The sequence below is a fragment of the Lutra lutra genome, chromosome 10 (assembly GCF_902655055.1).
Source record: "Lutra lutra chromosome 10, mLutLut1.2, whole genome shotgun sequence".
Taxonomy (NCBI): domain Eukaryota; kingdom Metazoa; phylum Chordata; class Mammalia; order Carnivora; family Mustelidae; genus Lutra; species Lutra lutra.
Window position 1 is genome coordinate 38,967,816 of NC_062287.1, and position 16,911 is coordinate 38,984,726.

Consider the following 16,911-nt stretch of genomic DNA (forward strand, 5'->3'; position numbering starts at 1 on the left):
AGCCAAAGTAGGACTTGAACAATGTGAACATTCAAAGTCTGATAATCTATGCTTCCAAGTTAACTTTTAAAGAGTGTGTGCCTATCAGTCATCTGGTTTTAAAATTCTGAATCACTGTGACCTCAGGCATCTAGCATAGCTCCTAGCACATGGTACGAACCCGAGAAATATTTGTGGAATACATGCTGTTTAGTGATTTCTCATCTGGTCCTAATGAAAGTCTAAAAGAAAAGTTTCATTGATACTTTTTTTTCCGGTTAACACGAATCAGTTGTGTGCTTTCAAGATCCAGAATATCCGCCATGCAGACCCTGCTAACTGTGCCCCACCTACCATTTGCTCACTCATTGTAAACATATTTCATGTGTATCTATAACATTCTGGGCACACACCAACTTACCCTTTCATTCAATTGTTATAAAACCCTGGAGAACAGTGTGGGAATGAATATGGCTCCATGCTCTATTTGTATTTTACTCAAATCCGTCTTGTGTTTTTAAGTGGTGCTAAAAAGTTGAGGTTGACTATGCTAAGAACTGGCGAATTCCAAAAGTGAATGAGCAATAAAGACTTAGCAATACTGAAAGTGGGTTGTTTTGTCTTAGTCTTTGGGGCTTGCTTTTAGATTGAGTCCCTAGGATCCCTACCGTGCTGTCTTTTCCAGGAGTCTGTATTTTAGCCTTGAAAATCCTCTAAAGCAGTGCAGATTTAAGTAGGACAGCCATATAATTTATTGTCCCAATTTTAAGAGAGAATGGGATAATTATTAGTAGTTACACTGGTGCAACAGGTGTTAGTGGGCATCTCGCAGGTAGTCAGGGCTGTATAGTCGTCCTAGGGAGAAGACATGGATTGAAGGATACAGAGACATCACACACTGGCTGCCATGTCTTCTGCACATGATGGCCCATTAACTTGAGTGAAAAGTAAAAGGTAAAGAAAACAAAGGCAAAAAGTAAGAAGTAAAAGTGAGAACAAACCCTACTGTTTCTTTAAAATTTCACTATTTTATGATTATGCACAGCCTCAAAGGAGAAAGTCTTATCGTATTTTTGAAACCACTTCAAACTTAGGGGCAGCACATGAAAAGATCCCCTTCTCTCCTTTTTAAACCTGCATAGTTATAAGAGCTTACATCACGTTTTAAACAAATTCACACTTGCTAACTTTGGGGTTGGCAATGATTTCATCTTCACATCCTGAAGCACTGCGTTGAGGAGTCTTAGAGCACAATTTGGGCTGAAAAGGAGAAGGACCGTGATTGATGAGTGATGGCATCTGGGGTTGTGAGAACAGGAGAGAGAAGTAGGGAGAATGGAAGGGGTATAGGACAGGTGTGTATGCCAGTCCTAATATAGAAGACAAAAAAATCTTGTATTTGGGGTAAATCTGCCCCCACTGATATCTAACACCGTTTTAGTTTCACCCAGAGATTTTCTTCTCATCCTTGCTTTGAATGCTATTTCATCAACACTCACATGCCAAAGTCCGAGCAATGGTCCTCACCCCTGGCTGCTTGTTAGTTAGAATCCTATAGGATCTCTGCAGGTGGGGCCCAGGCTTCACTCGTTTTAATATCCTATGCCCCACGACCAGGGGATTCCATTGGGCAGCGGGGATGAAGGACCACTGGCACAGAGACTAGAACCAGAGATGGGATGCAGGGCACCCAAATCTCAGTCCTTGTACTTAATGAAGTCTGTGTGACCTTGAACATATCACTCATCTGAGTTTGTGGAATTAACTTGGACTCCTTGGTGTGTCTAGCTCTAACTCTCTGAGACTGAACAGTGAGAAGGTGAAGAATATAATGGTGTGTTGACTCAGATGATGTACATGTCCTCTTCTATGTAAATTCAAGGAAAGCTGACTTTGTTGTCTAAGAAAGAAGTCTACAGTCAATGATTAGGAAGAAAATACATATCACTCTACCATGCATGAACAGTCACAGCTAAGTTAAACAATATCATTGATAGAATCCTTTCCTAGATTGTTCTCTCATATGCTTTTTTTTTTTAAATAACAATAGAAATCCATGGACAACATTTACAAATTCCAATACATTCTTTAATCACTTGCACCACTGACATTAGCAGATCGTTGGGCATTCTCACCATTTAGTAATTTGACATCTTACCTGAGTGACAGCAACATTTGTCCCATCGGTGACTTCCACACTCATATTATAGATGGACCTCTGTTCTGCATCCAAAGGTTTTGCAATGACAATGGTCCCAACACCCTTCTCTGCGTCAAAAGAGCTGTCAAAATTCCCCCCTGATGATTTCACAAAAACAACACAAAATTAGCATATCTGAGAAGTTATTACATCTATTGAAGCATATAGCTTTAAAGGGAGATCTCATATAGAAATATTTTTTGACAGGCATCCCCATGGTTCAATTTTATACATCTTAAATGGGACCTCTTTATTTCCAACTTAATTTGTATTTCCAAACACAGCCTCTACAATGCATTACAAATGTCACAAAAAAGAATGTATTGCAAAGAAAAACCTCAGCACTAATGTTAAAGAAGTAAAGCATAACCTGACTCAGTAAAATATTTAGAAAGCTTAAGGCCCTCCAACCCCTTGTGGTTTTTCTGCTAAGAATTTCTAGACCTTTCTGCTTTTTCTAAAATAGATTAAATTCTAAGTAAATAAGTAATCCAATTATTAACAAAACTGTGTAGACATTCTTAAATCTAGGATTGATGGTAAACATTTGGTTGATAGAATTCAGATTCCCTCCAGTAGATGTCAGAAATAAAAGTATAAATAGTAGAAAATAAGAAAAAGGACAAAAAAATGTAAAAAACTTTGTATCTGCAAGTTGGGGTGTTTATAGAAAAATTTTTTTTTCCCATTTGACAGTGTGAATTATTTTTGTCCCCCAAAGGTAGCAAGTTTATGGGAGATTTATAAAATGAAATCTGGGAGGAAGTAGAAGAACACCTACTTTATGTAGGTGACCTGTTTATGTGACATCACTCATAAAACAATCAGTACAAAAGTTTAAAAAACTTTCCTCCCTAGTCTGTTGGACCAAGTACAGCCCACAATCTGTGAATAATGTGCAAAGACAACACAGGCTATTTTGAAATTACTGTAGCTGTTTCCATCTCTGTGAACTAAAATGTGGTTTATGATCTTTCCCAAAATGATTTTTTTTTCTTTTTAAGGAGGAGAAAAGATAATGGTATAAATGCTGGACTGACTTTAATTAAATATCAGTACATGTTCACAAGTTCTATTTATTTTAGTCTGAAATTTCATGATGTCAATTAATTTTGTTCTCAGATAGTAATTTTATTTAGCTACAGCATAGAGGGCAATGCTTTCATTGAATTTCATATTTTAGGAAAGAAATCTTGGCTTCTCTTATATTCACCATACTCTGCATTTCATTTTGCTGATCTATGAAAAATACCATATACAATTTCTATGATACTACAATTACAAATGAGTGAATGACTTCAGAGAAAGGAGAATTTTACCTGAATTAGTAGAATGGGATGTATGGTGACACAAAATAAATCATATGGTTTTCTTAAAAAAAAAAAAACACCGGTCGTATATATTTCAAATACTTATTGCTTGCAGCTGTCATATACACTTAAGATTATTTAATTGCTAGAGAGAACATAATTGCCCTTGACATTTAATTAAAGTTATGGAGATACGGGGGGACCACAGAATTACTTGGTGATGATATATTTTTCAAAAATTTCATCTAAAAAGAGACTCATCTTCCAATTAATATCTTTAATTGATTTACTGAGGAGCACTTAATGTTAACTCCAAAAAAAAAAAAAAAAATCTTTTGAAGAACCAGAGAAGGAGAAAGAGGAGGAAATCAGGGAAGCAAACCTCAGGTCACTGTGTCTCTTTCAAAGGGAGTGCTTCCTGTTGATAACTACATGAAATAAAATGTAAGGCTGTTTCAAGCATCTTGAACTACCATCCTAATGAGCAAAGAAAAATCATTTGCTATCAACTAGTACATTCTGAAAAAAAACTTTGCCACAGAAAGTTTCAAAGGAAGGACATCAAAGACGTCAGACCTGTGTGGAAGGGTATACTGCCATTTCCTGGGCTGTTTTGGGTGGGTGCTACTTCATATTTTAAATCACATTTAAAATCATTTTTCGCATGTTTTCCTAACCAGGTTGTTTACTTTCTTAAATATGAAAACACATTATTTTTTTGGCGGGGGCAGGATTAGGATATAGGAAAAGGTCATCTTTCTATGTCAATTAATTTCAGAAGGTGGAAATTGGTAGGTCAGGGCAAAACAGAAATTATGCAAATTATAAAACTTTGGTTTGCTCCCATTTAAAGATGCATGAAAATGAAATGTAGAGAACAGACAAGCCAAGATTTCCAATTTCAGTTCCTGTTTAAATGGGGCAATCCTATGTGCTCTCTCTCATTGCCTGGGATGCACATTTTCCTCAGGGCCCTGTGCTGAAAGATAATCATTTCACGGGCCGAGTGGCATAAAAGTTGCATAGTTTACAAATGGCATATAGATTGTGTTTTCTTATTAGTCATTTTTCATATGAAAAAAACATTTTTGGCTACTTTTAGGGTTGTGATTTTTTAAAGTTCTCTCTCTTCCTGCTGCTGTGTGTGTGATTTTGTGTGTGTGTGTGTGTGTGTGTGTGTGTATCTCCCTCACACCCTGTTACTGTTTCCAGTACTCTAGAAACTTCTAAAAGGGTGGGAGATAGACAAATGAAAAGCAGGTCAAGGCGAGCTTGAGAGATAGGGTCTGTGAAGTGTCTCTCAGCCCGTCAATATGGTGAGCAGCCTTTGATAGTTGCTTCCAGAGCTTGTGCTCCAAGTTAAACCAAGATTGCATGCGAAAACAAGGCTCCCCAAATCTTCCCTCAGTTTTAAATTGAATTTCTGACAAGGGAGGCAGAATCCAGACCAGCAGTGCACCATCAACCCTCACATGATTTAATAAGCTACCACTTAGGCCTCCCATTTCATGAACGACTCCGTATCTCTCCCCCAGGGCTCATTTCTCAGGCTCCCTTTTAGCCTGAAAGGTGATTTCATTTCATAGGGAACCACATCCAATTCATCTGGGGTGAGATTATCAAATGGAAGGAGTCCTTTTTCACTAGCAGCATTCCGTTTCAACAAGATGTGCTTCCTCAGAGCCAGTAACACAACATGCAAAGCCAGAGTGTGCTAGTGCAGCAGCGTTAGGCTAAACGAAAGGTGGGGACAGGGGAGGACACCGCCGAGCTGGTCTGAGCTTCAACAAAGTGGGAAATTAGAAAAGTCACAGCCTGAGTGTTGCTGCGGGGGTGTGCGGCAGAGATGGTTAAAAGCGAGGTTGTGAACAGCCCACATAACAGATAGTTCATGTCAGGAACATGGCTCTGTGACCATTTTTGGTCAAGACGGGTGTAATAGAGTAAACAAAGAGCAGAAGAGGAGGGTTGGGTTTCTCTTGGATTCTCAAGTTAAACATAACAAGTCAGAATATCCTAAAAAGCTTCAAAAAATGGGACAGGGGTGAAAATACTTGAAGCCAGCAGTTATTGCTTGAATATGCTGGGCAGCAGGGCACTGGCCTGTGATCTGGTCAAGCCTTTCTTTAAAGAAGGGTACAAAATGTCACCATGTCTCCATAATGAGATCCAATGGCGGGTACCCTACCGCCTCCCCTTTAGAGAAACTTCCAGGCCCGGCCCCTAGCATATGATTCCGTTCCACTCTGTGTGTAATTGTAAAAACACCAACCGAAATCTAGTAGTCACCAAGGGGGGGAGTGTTATGTGAGAGGCTTCCAAAACACCGAGCTGCTGAATCTCAATGAATTAAGGGAGTCGTTCACAAGCTGTTCATTCAAGTTCGGCATGTACGTCGAACTTAAGGAAAAATGCTAAACACCGATTATGGTTTGATCATGAATAATTTTCTGTCCTGGAATGAAGCAAGCACAATATGGGGCTGAAAAGGATATTTACATGGAAGGCAGGAGATGCTGCGTAGAGGTCAGGAAACAGCAGTAGGAAGGAAAATCCTTCTAGAATCTGGTTTAAAATTCATTTTCTTAAAATAATTGATGTACAAGGTGCTTTTGGTGCTTTTTATTATTTCACTGAAACCTCTTCAGATGTGCTCCTATGGTCTGTAATGTCACTATGGAGAAAAGGGAGGGCTTTTGGGGATCAAATTAGGGACAGAGTGCAGAATAGGAGAAATGAAGTATTTGAGGTCCACTGAATGTCTTTGAGCAAATACTACTCTAATGGGTACGCAACTGTGTTAGAAATGGTACACAGATATGGCTTCTCTCAGGAGGGCTGGGTAAGAGTTTTGTGATAAGGAAACATGGTTGCTTGATTAGAAAAGACTCAGTCTATAGTCAGAGACCAGACCTGCTATTAGCGCTACCAAAGAGTTTCACTTGCCCACTCGATCCAACTCTAAGGGATGGCTCCACTTGGGGACAAGGCTCGAGAAGGGCAGATGTAAGCTCATGTGATGAAAGCAGCCCAGAACCCAAAGTCTATAGGAATCTATGACCATGTATGAACCAAGGTGATCTTTATATACCTACAACATGGACAGGTCTTTTGGCTAGAGCTGGACCTATGTGCTAGCTTGCACCATCAGAGAATTGTTTTCAAGGAAAATAAGCAAGATATTTTAAGTGCTTACTGTCTACAAGAAAAACCATTTTTCTAATCGAAGTACCAAGTAAAAAGCAAGAAGAGTGGGTGGCAGCATCCGCCATCAAACTGTGCGTGAAGTGGAATTGTTTGAAGTGTGTAATAATGGTGGTCTTTACAATACAAATATTTGCCATTGGGATAAAGATATGTGGAATGAGCTGCGAACCAGATTCCGTGCACATTAAAAAGAATGTAAATCAAGGAGCTGCTGGGTTGAATCATAGTCTCCCGAGAAGTGTGAAGATATGTGATAAAAACCACAAAGGATTATGGGTTATTTTTGTTCCCTTCATTTCTCTTTTAACGCAGAGAAGGAACATGCTGTGCATTGGGCTGTTTAAACACAGAACAGCTGAACCTTATTGTGTTTCCTTTTAATTACAGCTTTCTTTACTGGGTTACAAGTAGGGCTTCTGTTTCTGGAAGCTGAAGAGGGTCCCGCTACATAATATTGTAAGCAGTGGTCTCTTTGGAGGAACAGGAAAGTGACTGGCTGATCCGTGGTAAAGGGGTCCACACTTGGGAATGAGATCTCGCTTGCTATAGTTTTTGTGAATTTATATTATGGTGGGAGGAAAAGGAATGCAGTTAAACAAGAATTGGGTAGATCTGGAAATATGGAAATGAGGAGACTACACTCCCAGGGGGAAAAGCATGCAGAAACACTATTTCTGTTTACTTAATGAGAATTCGTTTGTTACAGCATCTGTAAACTTTAAGTGCTAGGCCAGGATGTTGAATGCTCTGGAATGTCTGTATAGCTGTCTAGGTGCCCTAGGTGTATAATGGAACCAAGTCTTGACTCTCTTGGAAGAGTTGCTGAATATTTACCTAAGCAAGACCACAACCTCAACATGAGATCTCATTTCAGATCCATGCTGATGGTATATGCCAACATTCCACTATAGTATATTGCCAAATTTCTTAAACATCAGGAAGCCATGTTCCCTATCTTTTCCCTCTGAGTTAGCTTGGCTGAGGAAGACACTCAGTTACCAAAGGGAAAAGAAAGTAGAGTCTGGATGGCCAAGGATAACTATGCAAGAAATACTGAAAGTGAGAAGGAAACATCTGAATATGATAAAGAAAACAATAGATTTTTAGAGAAGGGAAAGGCATTGTCAGCAGATTGAAAAAAAAAATGACTCTGTTCGATTAGAAAGGATTCTAAAAAGGGGGATTTGGTGGAAGGAAGACCATATTGATCGTGAGAGCAACTCCAGCACCTGGGGAAAAGATTTAATGTCTGTGGTGAAACAGAATCGGTGTTTCAAGATATTGTTGGCTGGATGTGCGGATGGAAATAAAATCATGTTCTGTTTGGGCATTGGGCCCAGTAATTTCAGTTTGCAGAAGAAGCTCAGCTAGATGTGACCAGATCTACAGTGAAATCTCTGTGATGGAAGCATCTAGACTAGAGGGACAATGCTATAGGTCTTCGTTAAGAGAACTACTGACACAGAGAGGATTAGGAAGAGGGCAGCATTTAGAAACAGGAAGGTGGAGAAACATGAAAACTGGTGCTATGTTTTTGATGATTCCTGGCTATGTATTTGGGGCAGCCTGAAGGGATTCCATCCGGGGAGGTTAGTCACCTATAAACTGCCCCTCTCTTCTCGGGAAAGTTCTCATTTTGTCCACGGTGCCATGGTTGCTAAGGCTGGGAATATAGCAGAAGGTTGCACTAACTCTGGACTGGTCTCAAGAGGCATTAGTAGGTTTAATAATTGGCTACCTGGAGCATCTCCATGGGTCACCACTGTTTATCCCACTCACCCTGAAGCAATCAACACAAGCATGGGCAAGAGGAAGGGGTGAGGAGACAAAGGCCTTGACTGTAAGGGTTAAGAATGGAGATTGGATCAACACAAATGAAAAGACACCATTGCACTGAAAATGCTAACGTGAAAACATGCAGGTAAGGTGACATGCAGCATTACCAGCATTACTACACACAAACACACACAGCAGGAAGGCTGAGGAATTGCAAACTGATCAGGATGTCTGGGATCAAATGGCTGGTGGAACTGAAAGTCAGAGAAAAGTGTGCTTGGGGGATTTTTTGAAGTGGGGTACGTGTGAGTGTTTTTTTGAAGTGGGGTAGCGGGCTGCGTCACGGGGCAGGACGTTGCATGCGTGGATCACACAAGGGTGTGAAACAGTGCTGTTGAGTGTAGAGGAGCTTGTCAACTGGAGTGTCAGGGGAGGAGGAAGATAAACGCGTGGCTAATGAGAGATAGTAAGCCTTCCCACAGCAAAGGACAGCAATGCCAAGAGCCCTGCTGCCTGCTGGGATTTGACTACACTCTTCTCTGGGCTATTTACTTATTTCTTAAAAGATTTATTTATTTATTTTAGAGAGAGAGAGAGAGAGAAAGAGACAGACAGACATCAGGGGAGAGGGGCAGAGGGAGAAGAGAATCTTAACTAGATGCCATGCTGTGTGCAGAGCCTGATGCAGGGCTCCAACCCACAAGCCTGAGATGATGACTTGAGTTGAAACCAAGAGTCCGACACCTAACCGACAGGTGCCCCTGGGCTATTTAAGAGAAATCCCTCTTGCACATGACCCTGGAGGCCTGGCACCAGGGACACAGGGAGAAAGTGAGATGCGTTTCCCGTGACTCCAGATGGGAGTGGCAATGAAGGAAACACCAAAGGGGATGGCATAGAGAACGAGGTGATGCGCGCGTGCCGTTCTCTGTTTCACTAAGAAAGAAGCAGCATCAAATAAAAACTTAATGGACTAAAAACTACTGAGAAGATACAGACTCAAAGACATCTTTCACGGATCAGAAGAGGTTCCATTTCAAATGCTTTAAGTGGAGATGAAGAAGGAGTTGAAAGCTTGGAATGAGGATGGCCAGGTACAGGGATGGTAGATTTAATGCCAACTAAGCAAAACAGAGACATTCTACCGGCATTCCAGCAAATGAAATAATGCAGAAAACACGCCAATTTGGGGGAGTTCAAAGGACCTTCTATGGAGGTTTGATTGGAGGCCGGGGGCATTCTTTTCCTGTGCCTCATTAAAACAGATGTGGAATGTTCTCAATGCTTTCTCCAGATCCAGCCATTCCTGGGAAGAGGGATAGGATCTTGCCCATCCCATCCAGGCAGGGACATATGGAAGGAAATGATTCCCCCAGACCAGGTCTCTGGATTTCTGGCCTCCCACAAAGAAGCGTGGGAAGTCAGCTCCAGCTCAACCCTGCGTCCAGTCTGGGGTCGGCATCCTCTCCCTGCTGTCTCCTATGAGCTATGGCCCATTCTGTTTCCTGGTCCTCTGCACTTGTTTGCCCTGCACTGCTTCTCCTTGCCTGTGTGTGGGGGGACAGGGGTGCTCCTTTGCCCTCTCCTTTTGCAGCCTGCTGTGCTTGCTTGCTTTCTTTCAAGGAATGTAAAGGTTGGCTCCCACGGTCTGTTCTGCACGCTTCCATCTGCTTTCTCTATTCCATTCTCGTAGGAAGCGCTCACTGGCTATATATCTAGGTTCCATTTCCTGCCTTTCCTTTTGTGGACAGCAGCCAGGGACCCTCTTGGTGGAGCTTTTAGGTCTATGAATGGCACTACTGCTGCAAAATAGAGGTGTTGGGAAAATTTTCAATTTTTTTTTCCAATTGGAAAAGGCCCCGTCACATAACCCAACCTACCAAATGATAGAAACAAAACAACCAAAAGCCCATATACCTCAAAAGCAGAGAAAAAAATAATTTTTTAAGTAAATCAAAACCACCCCTCTCCCAAATCCAAACCCCATCAAACCTCAAACAAAGGAGTCAGTGGATTCGAGTAATGCAATAGTTGTTAGAGGCATTGTATGAAATCTGTGGGCTGCACTTGAGCCTGTCATAGGCAGTTATGAAAGATGTAATTTAATTTGCTTTAAAAAAAAACCGTAAAAGGCAGATTGGATAGCTGTATTTTAGCAAATGTGTTTGCACTAAGGGTACCTTCTGTTGAACAGTTCTGCCCACAAGCTGTCTGTAGAATATAGAACATCTCTCGAGCATGCTTGCCACCTTGAAGCAGGGCAGTCGGGAGCAGAAAAAAAAAAAAAAAAACAGAATGCAGAAAAAAGGTGAAGAAAAGAGAGAAATGAAGGACAGCAAGTCTAGTACCATCAATACATTTAGAAATGAGATTAGCCAAGTGTGACAATAGAATTTAAATGACACACAGAAAGACATTAAGATTGCAGTAAATAACGTACTATGGAAAATCCAGCCAAAGAGCACTTTCTGTTCAGCTTAGCTACGGAGTTGGAACGAAAGCACAGGTCGATTATTCATTTTACTGGCTCTTTTGCATTCCAGCACTATACATCTTTTCATCTTAGCACTAATCGTTAGTGGGTTGTTTTTTTATTTTTGTATTTTTTTTTTTTATTTCTCAGTATTTTTTGTATTTTTTTGGCTAGTTACTCCAGTCCGTGATTACTTTGCCCATTACTGCTTTGGAGGACTCGAACTTACCAACTATGTCAAACCACAGAGGGGTGTTAGCTGGCTGCACAGACACCACCCCTACAATCTCGGTGACTCTATCGCTTTCCATGACTGTGAAGTTATAAAACGGCTCGTCAAAAGTCAGCGGTATAGGTGAAGGGGGTGGTTTCTTAATCCATTCAATGTGGAGGCGGGCCGTGGAGGATTTCTGTGGGCGCCCATTGTCCACTGCCTTTATCTACTCACACATGGAGAGAACATAGAAAGAGGTCTTAGAGCTCAGATCCCTGTGGAAATTGGGGTCTGTCCCTCATCCATTGTGGGCCCAAGAATCCCTCCTCATCACGGTATCCGCAAAGGGAAAGGATGGCAGAGTCTGAGGAGAATGTGCTCAGGAATCAGGGGACACAACTGAGTCATGTGTGTGTGTGGGGGGTCCCATACCACAGTCACTGGAAGGTGATCTAAACCACCACCAACTTTACAGATGTGGAAAATTTGAAAAACAGAAGATGCACTTACCATTTTTAGTGTTTTATGGGCATGACTGATAGTCACGTAAGTAGGAATAGCTCATTTGATTCCTTGTACCTCTGGTGGTGATGCTTGAAAGGGAATGAAGTGCGCCGTGAATCCTTAAGTGTGGATGAGAATGTGTGTGGTCGTGTTGTGTGGCTCCTTCCTTCTGCTTTATTCTGGGGAAAGCACTGTGTTCACTCAGAATCCGAGGAAGGTGAGGGGATAGGTGTGGGAAAGGCAGCAGCCTTGCTCACACTGCCTTGGAAGCCCCTCAGTTAGGCCAACTCTGAAGGGGCAAACAACTCTTTTGGTGAAAGCATGGGTTCCTGGAGGCAGTGGGATGGGGAGGAGGGTATTAATGACTCTTCCCTATGGTCTTATATAAGCACCGAAGAAAGCAGTTCTGCCCACTCAGCTGTGCAGGGTGAACTGCTATGTTGACCTGGACTTCAATGACGGTTCAAGTTCAACAAGCAAAAACCACAGACAGAAATTTTTAAAAAAATCAATACATTAAAAAAAAAAGGATTTTAAAATATCGCATCTTAAAAATAACACGTACAAGTGCATGGTCACTTGTTACAGGCTTTAAAAACAGTGACAACTCCCAGCACCCAAATGCCATGGAATCATGACAATCACTTTGCCCCAGAAAACTCCTGTGGGATAGAAGACCTACGAGGATTCATGTCTTAGGTCAGGTTTCCTAGGAGCAGAGTCTGAGACAGGGATTTGAGTACAAATCATTTTGGGTGGAAGTGTTCTTGGGAGAAAGGCACCAAATGAAGCAGGATGAACAGGAGAAAGAAGGTAAACATAAGTGTGGTCTCAGCTGAAGTTTAACCTCAGCCTGATCCCATGCAGTTTCTGAATCCTCAGTTGTACTGCTGGGTTGAATCCACCTGGAGGCAAGGGGTCGGCCTTTTATACCACTTAGTCATTGGCTATGGGCTGCTGGCCTGGGATGGGAGTGTGTAACCTCCTGGGTGAAGAAGGTCAGCCAAGGATGATTCTCTCTAAAAGGGGGCAGATATGAGCCCTTAGCAGCCAACACTCTACAGCAGTTGGGGCATAGCTGCACCAGCTTATGGGGATCTGGCTGGGGCACAAACAGTATCCACTACAGTTCGTCCATCCAGTCTTCAAAGTCTCCCATTGTCACACAACTATAGTAACACATATTACATCAGAGCTGCTAATGGTAGAAACAGGGTCACATCTCTATTATCTTCTTTTCTCTGCCCACAGTTCTGGATAGGTTATTGAGCAGGGAAAGAAACCCAAGTCCAGACCATAAGACGGCAAACACAAATCAAGGAACTCAGACCATCCTTTAAAATAATACAGGACTGACTCTATACAGCAGAGAAGGCTACAAACTAAGAGAAGGATGGCAGATGGAGCTGACTCTTGACAGCTGTTGGGATACCGGCAAGGACCCATCACTCATAAGGATGACCCATCCCCTTTCTGGCCTAGATGCTACCTTTCTAAAGTGGTTGGGGGGTGGTGAGAGCAGGTGGTACTTTTAGATACAGGAATTCTAAGTCTCTCTTTGAGATAGTGCTCATTTTTAAAAAAAAAATTCTCTAACAATGAAAAATGTAGTCATTTCTTACTTAAGTTTTTTCACTGTGGCAGCTTATGCCGAATAAGCATAGCTGAGATTCATGTCTCAATTTTCACGGCTAAATTCATGTCCTATTACGCTGTCAATGATTACAAGAGTTGTTTTCTTTGGGAAGTGAATGATATTTTGGGTGGTGGGTGTAACATGTCACTCTAGTGTTCTCCTACCCTCAGTTTTCATCTATGCTGAGTACCTTACAATGATTTAAGGCTGCAGGAAGTGTGGCTGAGTATGTGAGGGGGCAGGCTGTGTACTGGAGATGGAGGAGGTTTGCTGATAGGACACAACCAAAGGAAATGGTCTCATTATTTTAAAATTTCACCGAAGGAGAAAGTAGTAGCCTTCCACAGCTGTGTGGCTGTACTTATTACTCTAAAGATTTATTACTCAAATGCATATACATGAGGAAGAAAGTAAGTCCCCCCTTCCCATGAATGTTACTGAGGTTCAGAAAGATCTTACCGTTAGGATGTCATAACTCCCTGCTGTAAACTGCTTTCTGGAAGAAACCATGCCAGTTTTAGGGTCAATAAAAAACTTTCCATCATCATTCCCATCCACGATACTGTAGGAGATTTCTGCATTGGGGCCTTCATCTCTGTCAAACGCAAAAGCCCTATAAATGGGTTCTCCCCTTTTTTTTCGGTCACGTTCTGGCAGCTTGATCTGGTAGACCTTCTCTGGGAACTGGGGTTTATTGTCATTTTCATCCAAAACCTGAACCACCACCCAAATTGTGGACTGTTTTGGAGAGGAACCGCCATCTGTCACAGTCACCTGAGTTTTGAAAGAGAAAGCATTTTGCAATCAGAATGGAAAAAAACCTTTCTTGCCACTTCTCCCTCCATCTGCCCACAAAAGGCCTCTTCTGTGCCTTAGGGCAGCTCAACTTTTCTTATTCCTGTAGTTCATAGTCAATGTATAACTTTTCATAGTTCATCTGTAAAAGCAGGGACTGCTTTACATTCAGTAATGGACATCATTGCTGAAAGGGTGGGAGGAAAGCAGAGTTCTCATTGTGCTGTGGAGTGGAGAGGGAGAGGAAAATAAGACTGACTTTACAAAACGTACTAGCTTATATAAGCTTATGGTCATGAAGTATGACCCTCGACAGACACAAAAAACAATATCATCATTAGTACATGTTAACCAATGGGCATTTCTTCTAATTCTTGGACAATGATATCACCATCTTCCCATTTCATGGAAAATTTGTGAGTTTTGCACTGTCACTATACAAAAGGAAAACCGAAATATATGCTTCATAATTTTGATGGTTCATTGTAAGTACATTTAACAGTTACAATACATTTTTTAACAGTAACAAAATAATGGCTTTTCCCCTCTGGGAAACTTGAGGGGGATGGACACTTCTTTCTGCATCTCTGAGGTGCTATTCTTATGAGTGTCTGGGAAAACTGAGATAGAGGAGAGAAATGAAAAGGAGACTTGGTGTCTTGGTCATCTTCTTCTTGGTCATAGTGATAATAATTACTATCATAGAAATACTTGTAAGTGGGGATGGGGACTTACACAGGGAAGAACCTGTGTTTCTTCTTTAAATCATTACCTAGAATAAGACAGCTTATTCCTACAAAATACATATTTGGAGGCTGGAAGGAGCATGAAGACGTACTCGGCACCAAAAGGAGAAAAACAACAGTAAATTACAGCACCTGGTCATCCAGTTTTTCACCTAATAAAGCAGCTTGACAGGAATAATGGAAACAAAGGCCAGAAACGTGCAAAAACAAATTAAAGGCTTTTTGCAAAATGGAACTGCAGTGTAGTTCAGTTTTTCTTACAAGCCGCCTAAGAGAATGGCTTTAATAGGCTTAAGATAAATTTTCATACGAGTTCTTGCTTTCTTTGAGAAATCAATCAAGTTTCCTTCTAAAGTTATTTTCCCAATTGGTTTGTTATGTTTCACAAAAGATCACGTTGGGACCACTATGTGCCAGCGCTGGATTTTGACTCCTGAGATTTTCCCGGACACGTTGAGCTCTAAATGTTACACTCCCAGGTGAGCTGTGTTGACCAAAACACATTGATTTCTTGGCCGCTCCACTTCCCTGCCTCTCTTTTCTCCTTGAACAGCCTCTTTCTGACGCCAGACAGCTCTCGCAGTCTTCACTGTGCACAAAATCACCTCCTCGTAGCTTCTCAAGAAATCCCCTGCGGTGGGCTCGAGACGGGGCCCTGGGACTGGTTGAGGGCCACGTGGCTGCCAAGGAAAGGAGAGACCCTCCTGCCTGCAGTTCACCACTCACTCAAGGATCCTGCTGCTGTAAAAATGGTTTCTTTTGGGGGCGCCTGGGTGGCTCAGTCGGTTAAGAATCTGCCTTCGGTGCTGGTTATTATCTCAGAGTCCCGGGATCGAGCCCCAGATGGAGCCCCAGATCGAGTCTGCTTCTCCCTCTGCCCCTCACTCCCCTTGTGCTCTCTGTCTCTCACTCTCTCCCTCTCAAATAAATACCTAAAATACTTTTTTTTTTTTAAGATTTTTTTATTTATTTGAGAGAGATCACAGGTAGGCAGAAAGGCAGGCAGAGAGAGAGGAGGAAGCAGGCTCCCTGCCGAGCAGAGAGCCTGATGTGGGGCTCGATCCCAGGACCCTGGGATCATGACCTGAGCCGAAGGCAGAGGCTTTAACCCACTGAGCCACCCAGGCGCCCCAATACCTAAAATACTTTTAAAGAATGCTTTCTTTTGGAGTAGAGCTGGATTTATACACCCAGGTCTTCCAGATGTCTGCTTAGCAGGGAAAGGTGGGTCCCCACAACCCCACCTCACCCCAAGCACCCCACTGTCTTGCTCTCTCAGACCACAAAGGCATCCTTGGGTCCTCCAGGGAGCAAAAGCTCTTCCCTCTAGGGCTTTTGCACACCCCGCCCTCTCTTGCTGGAGTCCTCTCCCCATCCCTTCCCCTCCGTCTTGCCTCCTCATCCCCGAGGTCCAGCTGAAATGTCATTTCTTCAGGGGTGCCTTCTCCGAGCCCACAGACCAAGCGCCATCCTCTGGCCCCTGTCGCCATCCCTTCCTGAAGCGCACGCTTTACATTAAAAGTATACTTTTCTTTCATTGAGCTCTTTTGGAAAGTAACTAAATACAGTCTTTTTCGTCTGAGCTGATAAGCTGTGTAAGGGCAAAACAGACTTTGCCTGGTCTGCTTGCTGCTCTCACTCCTGCGTCAAGCCACGGAGGTCGAACATGTGCCACAAAGGCTTATTTACTGAATCGGATTCTAACTCCGGTCTTACTTGGGCAACCTCTTCAGCCAAAGCAGTCTCACCTTATAAAACTGGCAGAGACCATTCGAGGCCTTTTTACAACAGAGCCCAGCTGCCTTTCTGGCCTTCTGGACTGTGGCTCTTCCGTCTTATCCATGGCTTCCAGCACCCGCTGCAGCTGATCCTTCCCCCACATGTACGCCCGTGCCTGTGCCGGAGGCTCGTTCTCCATACCATACCAGTATGTCCAACTATATACCAGCAATCTATTCTCTGGACCTCTCATGCCACAGACTGAAAGTATTACCTTCAAACCTCCCCCCTCTCTTGTTTTGCTTCTCTGTGAAGGACATCCCCCACCTACTCCCACACTGGTTTGTTCCAG

At 42.4% G+C, this 16,911-nt stretch overlaps 1 protein-coding gene across 2 annotated transcripts in view; it reads right to left on the bottom strand.

The window, feature by feature from the left end:
* FAT3 (FAT atypical cadherin 3) overlaps window positions 1-16,911 on the bottom strand; it is a 672,146-nt gene that overhangs the window by 112,626 nt on the left and 542,609 nt on the right. For both annotated transcript variants that reach the window (XM_047692975.1, XM_047692974.1), the window contains exons 5-7: window positions 13,759-14,073; window positions 11,175-11,385; window positions 2,138-2,277 (exon numbers count right to left, since the gene is read on the bottom strand). In XM_047692975.1, coding sequence (XP_047548931.1) covers window positions 2,138-2,277; window positions 11,175-11,385; window positions 13,759-14,073 — 666 coding nt within the window. The remainder of the gene's footprint in view (window positions 1-2,137; window positions 2,278-11,174; window positions 11,386-13,758; window positions 14,074-16,911) is intronic.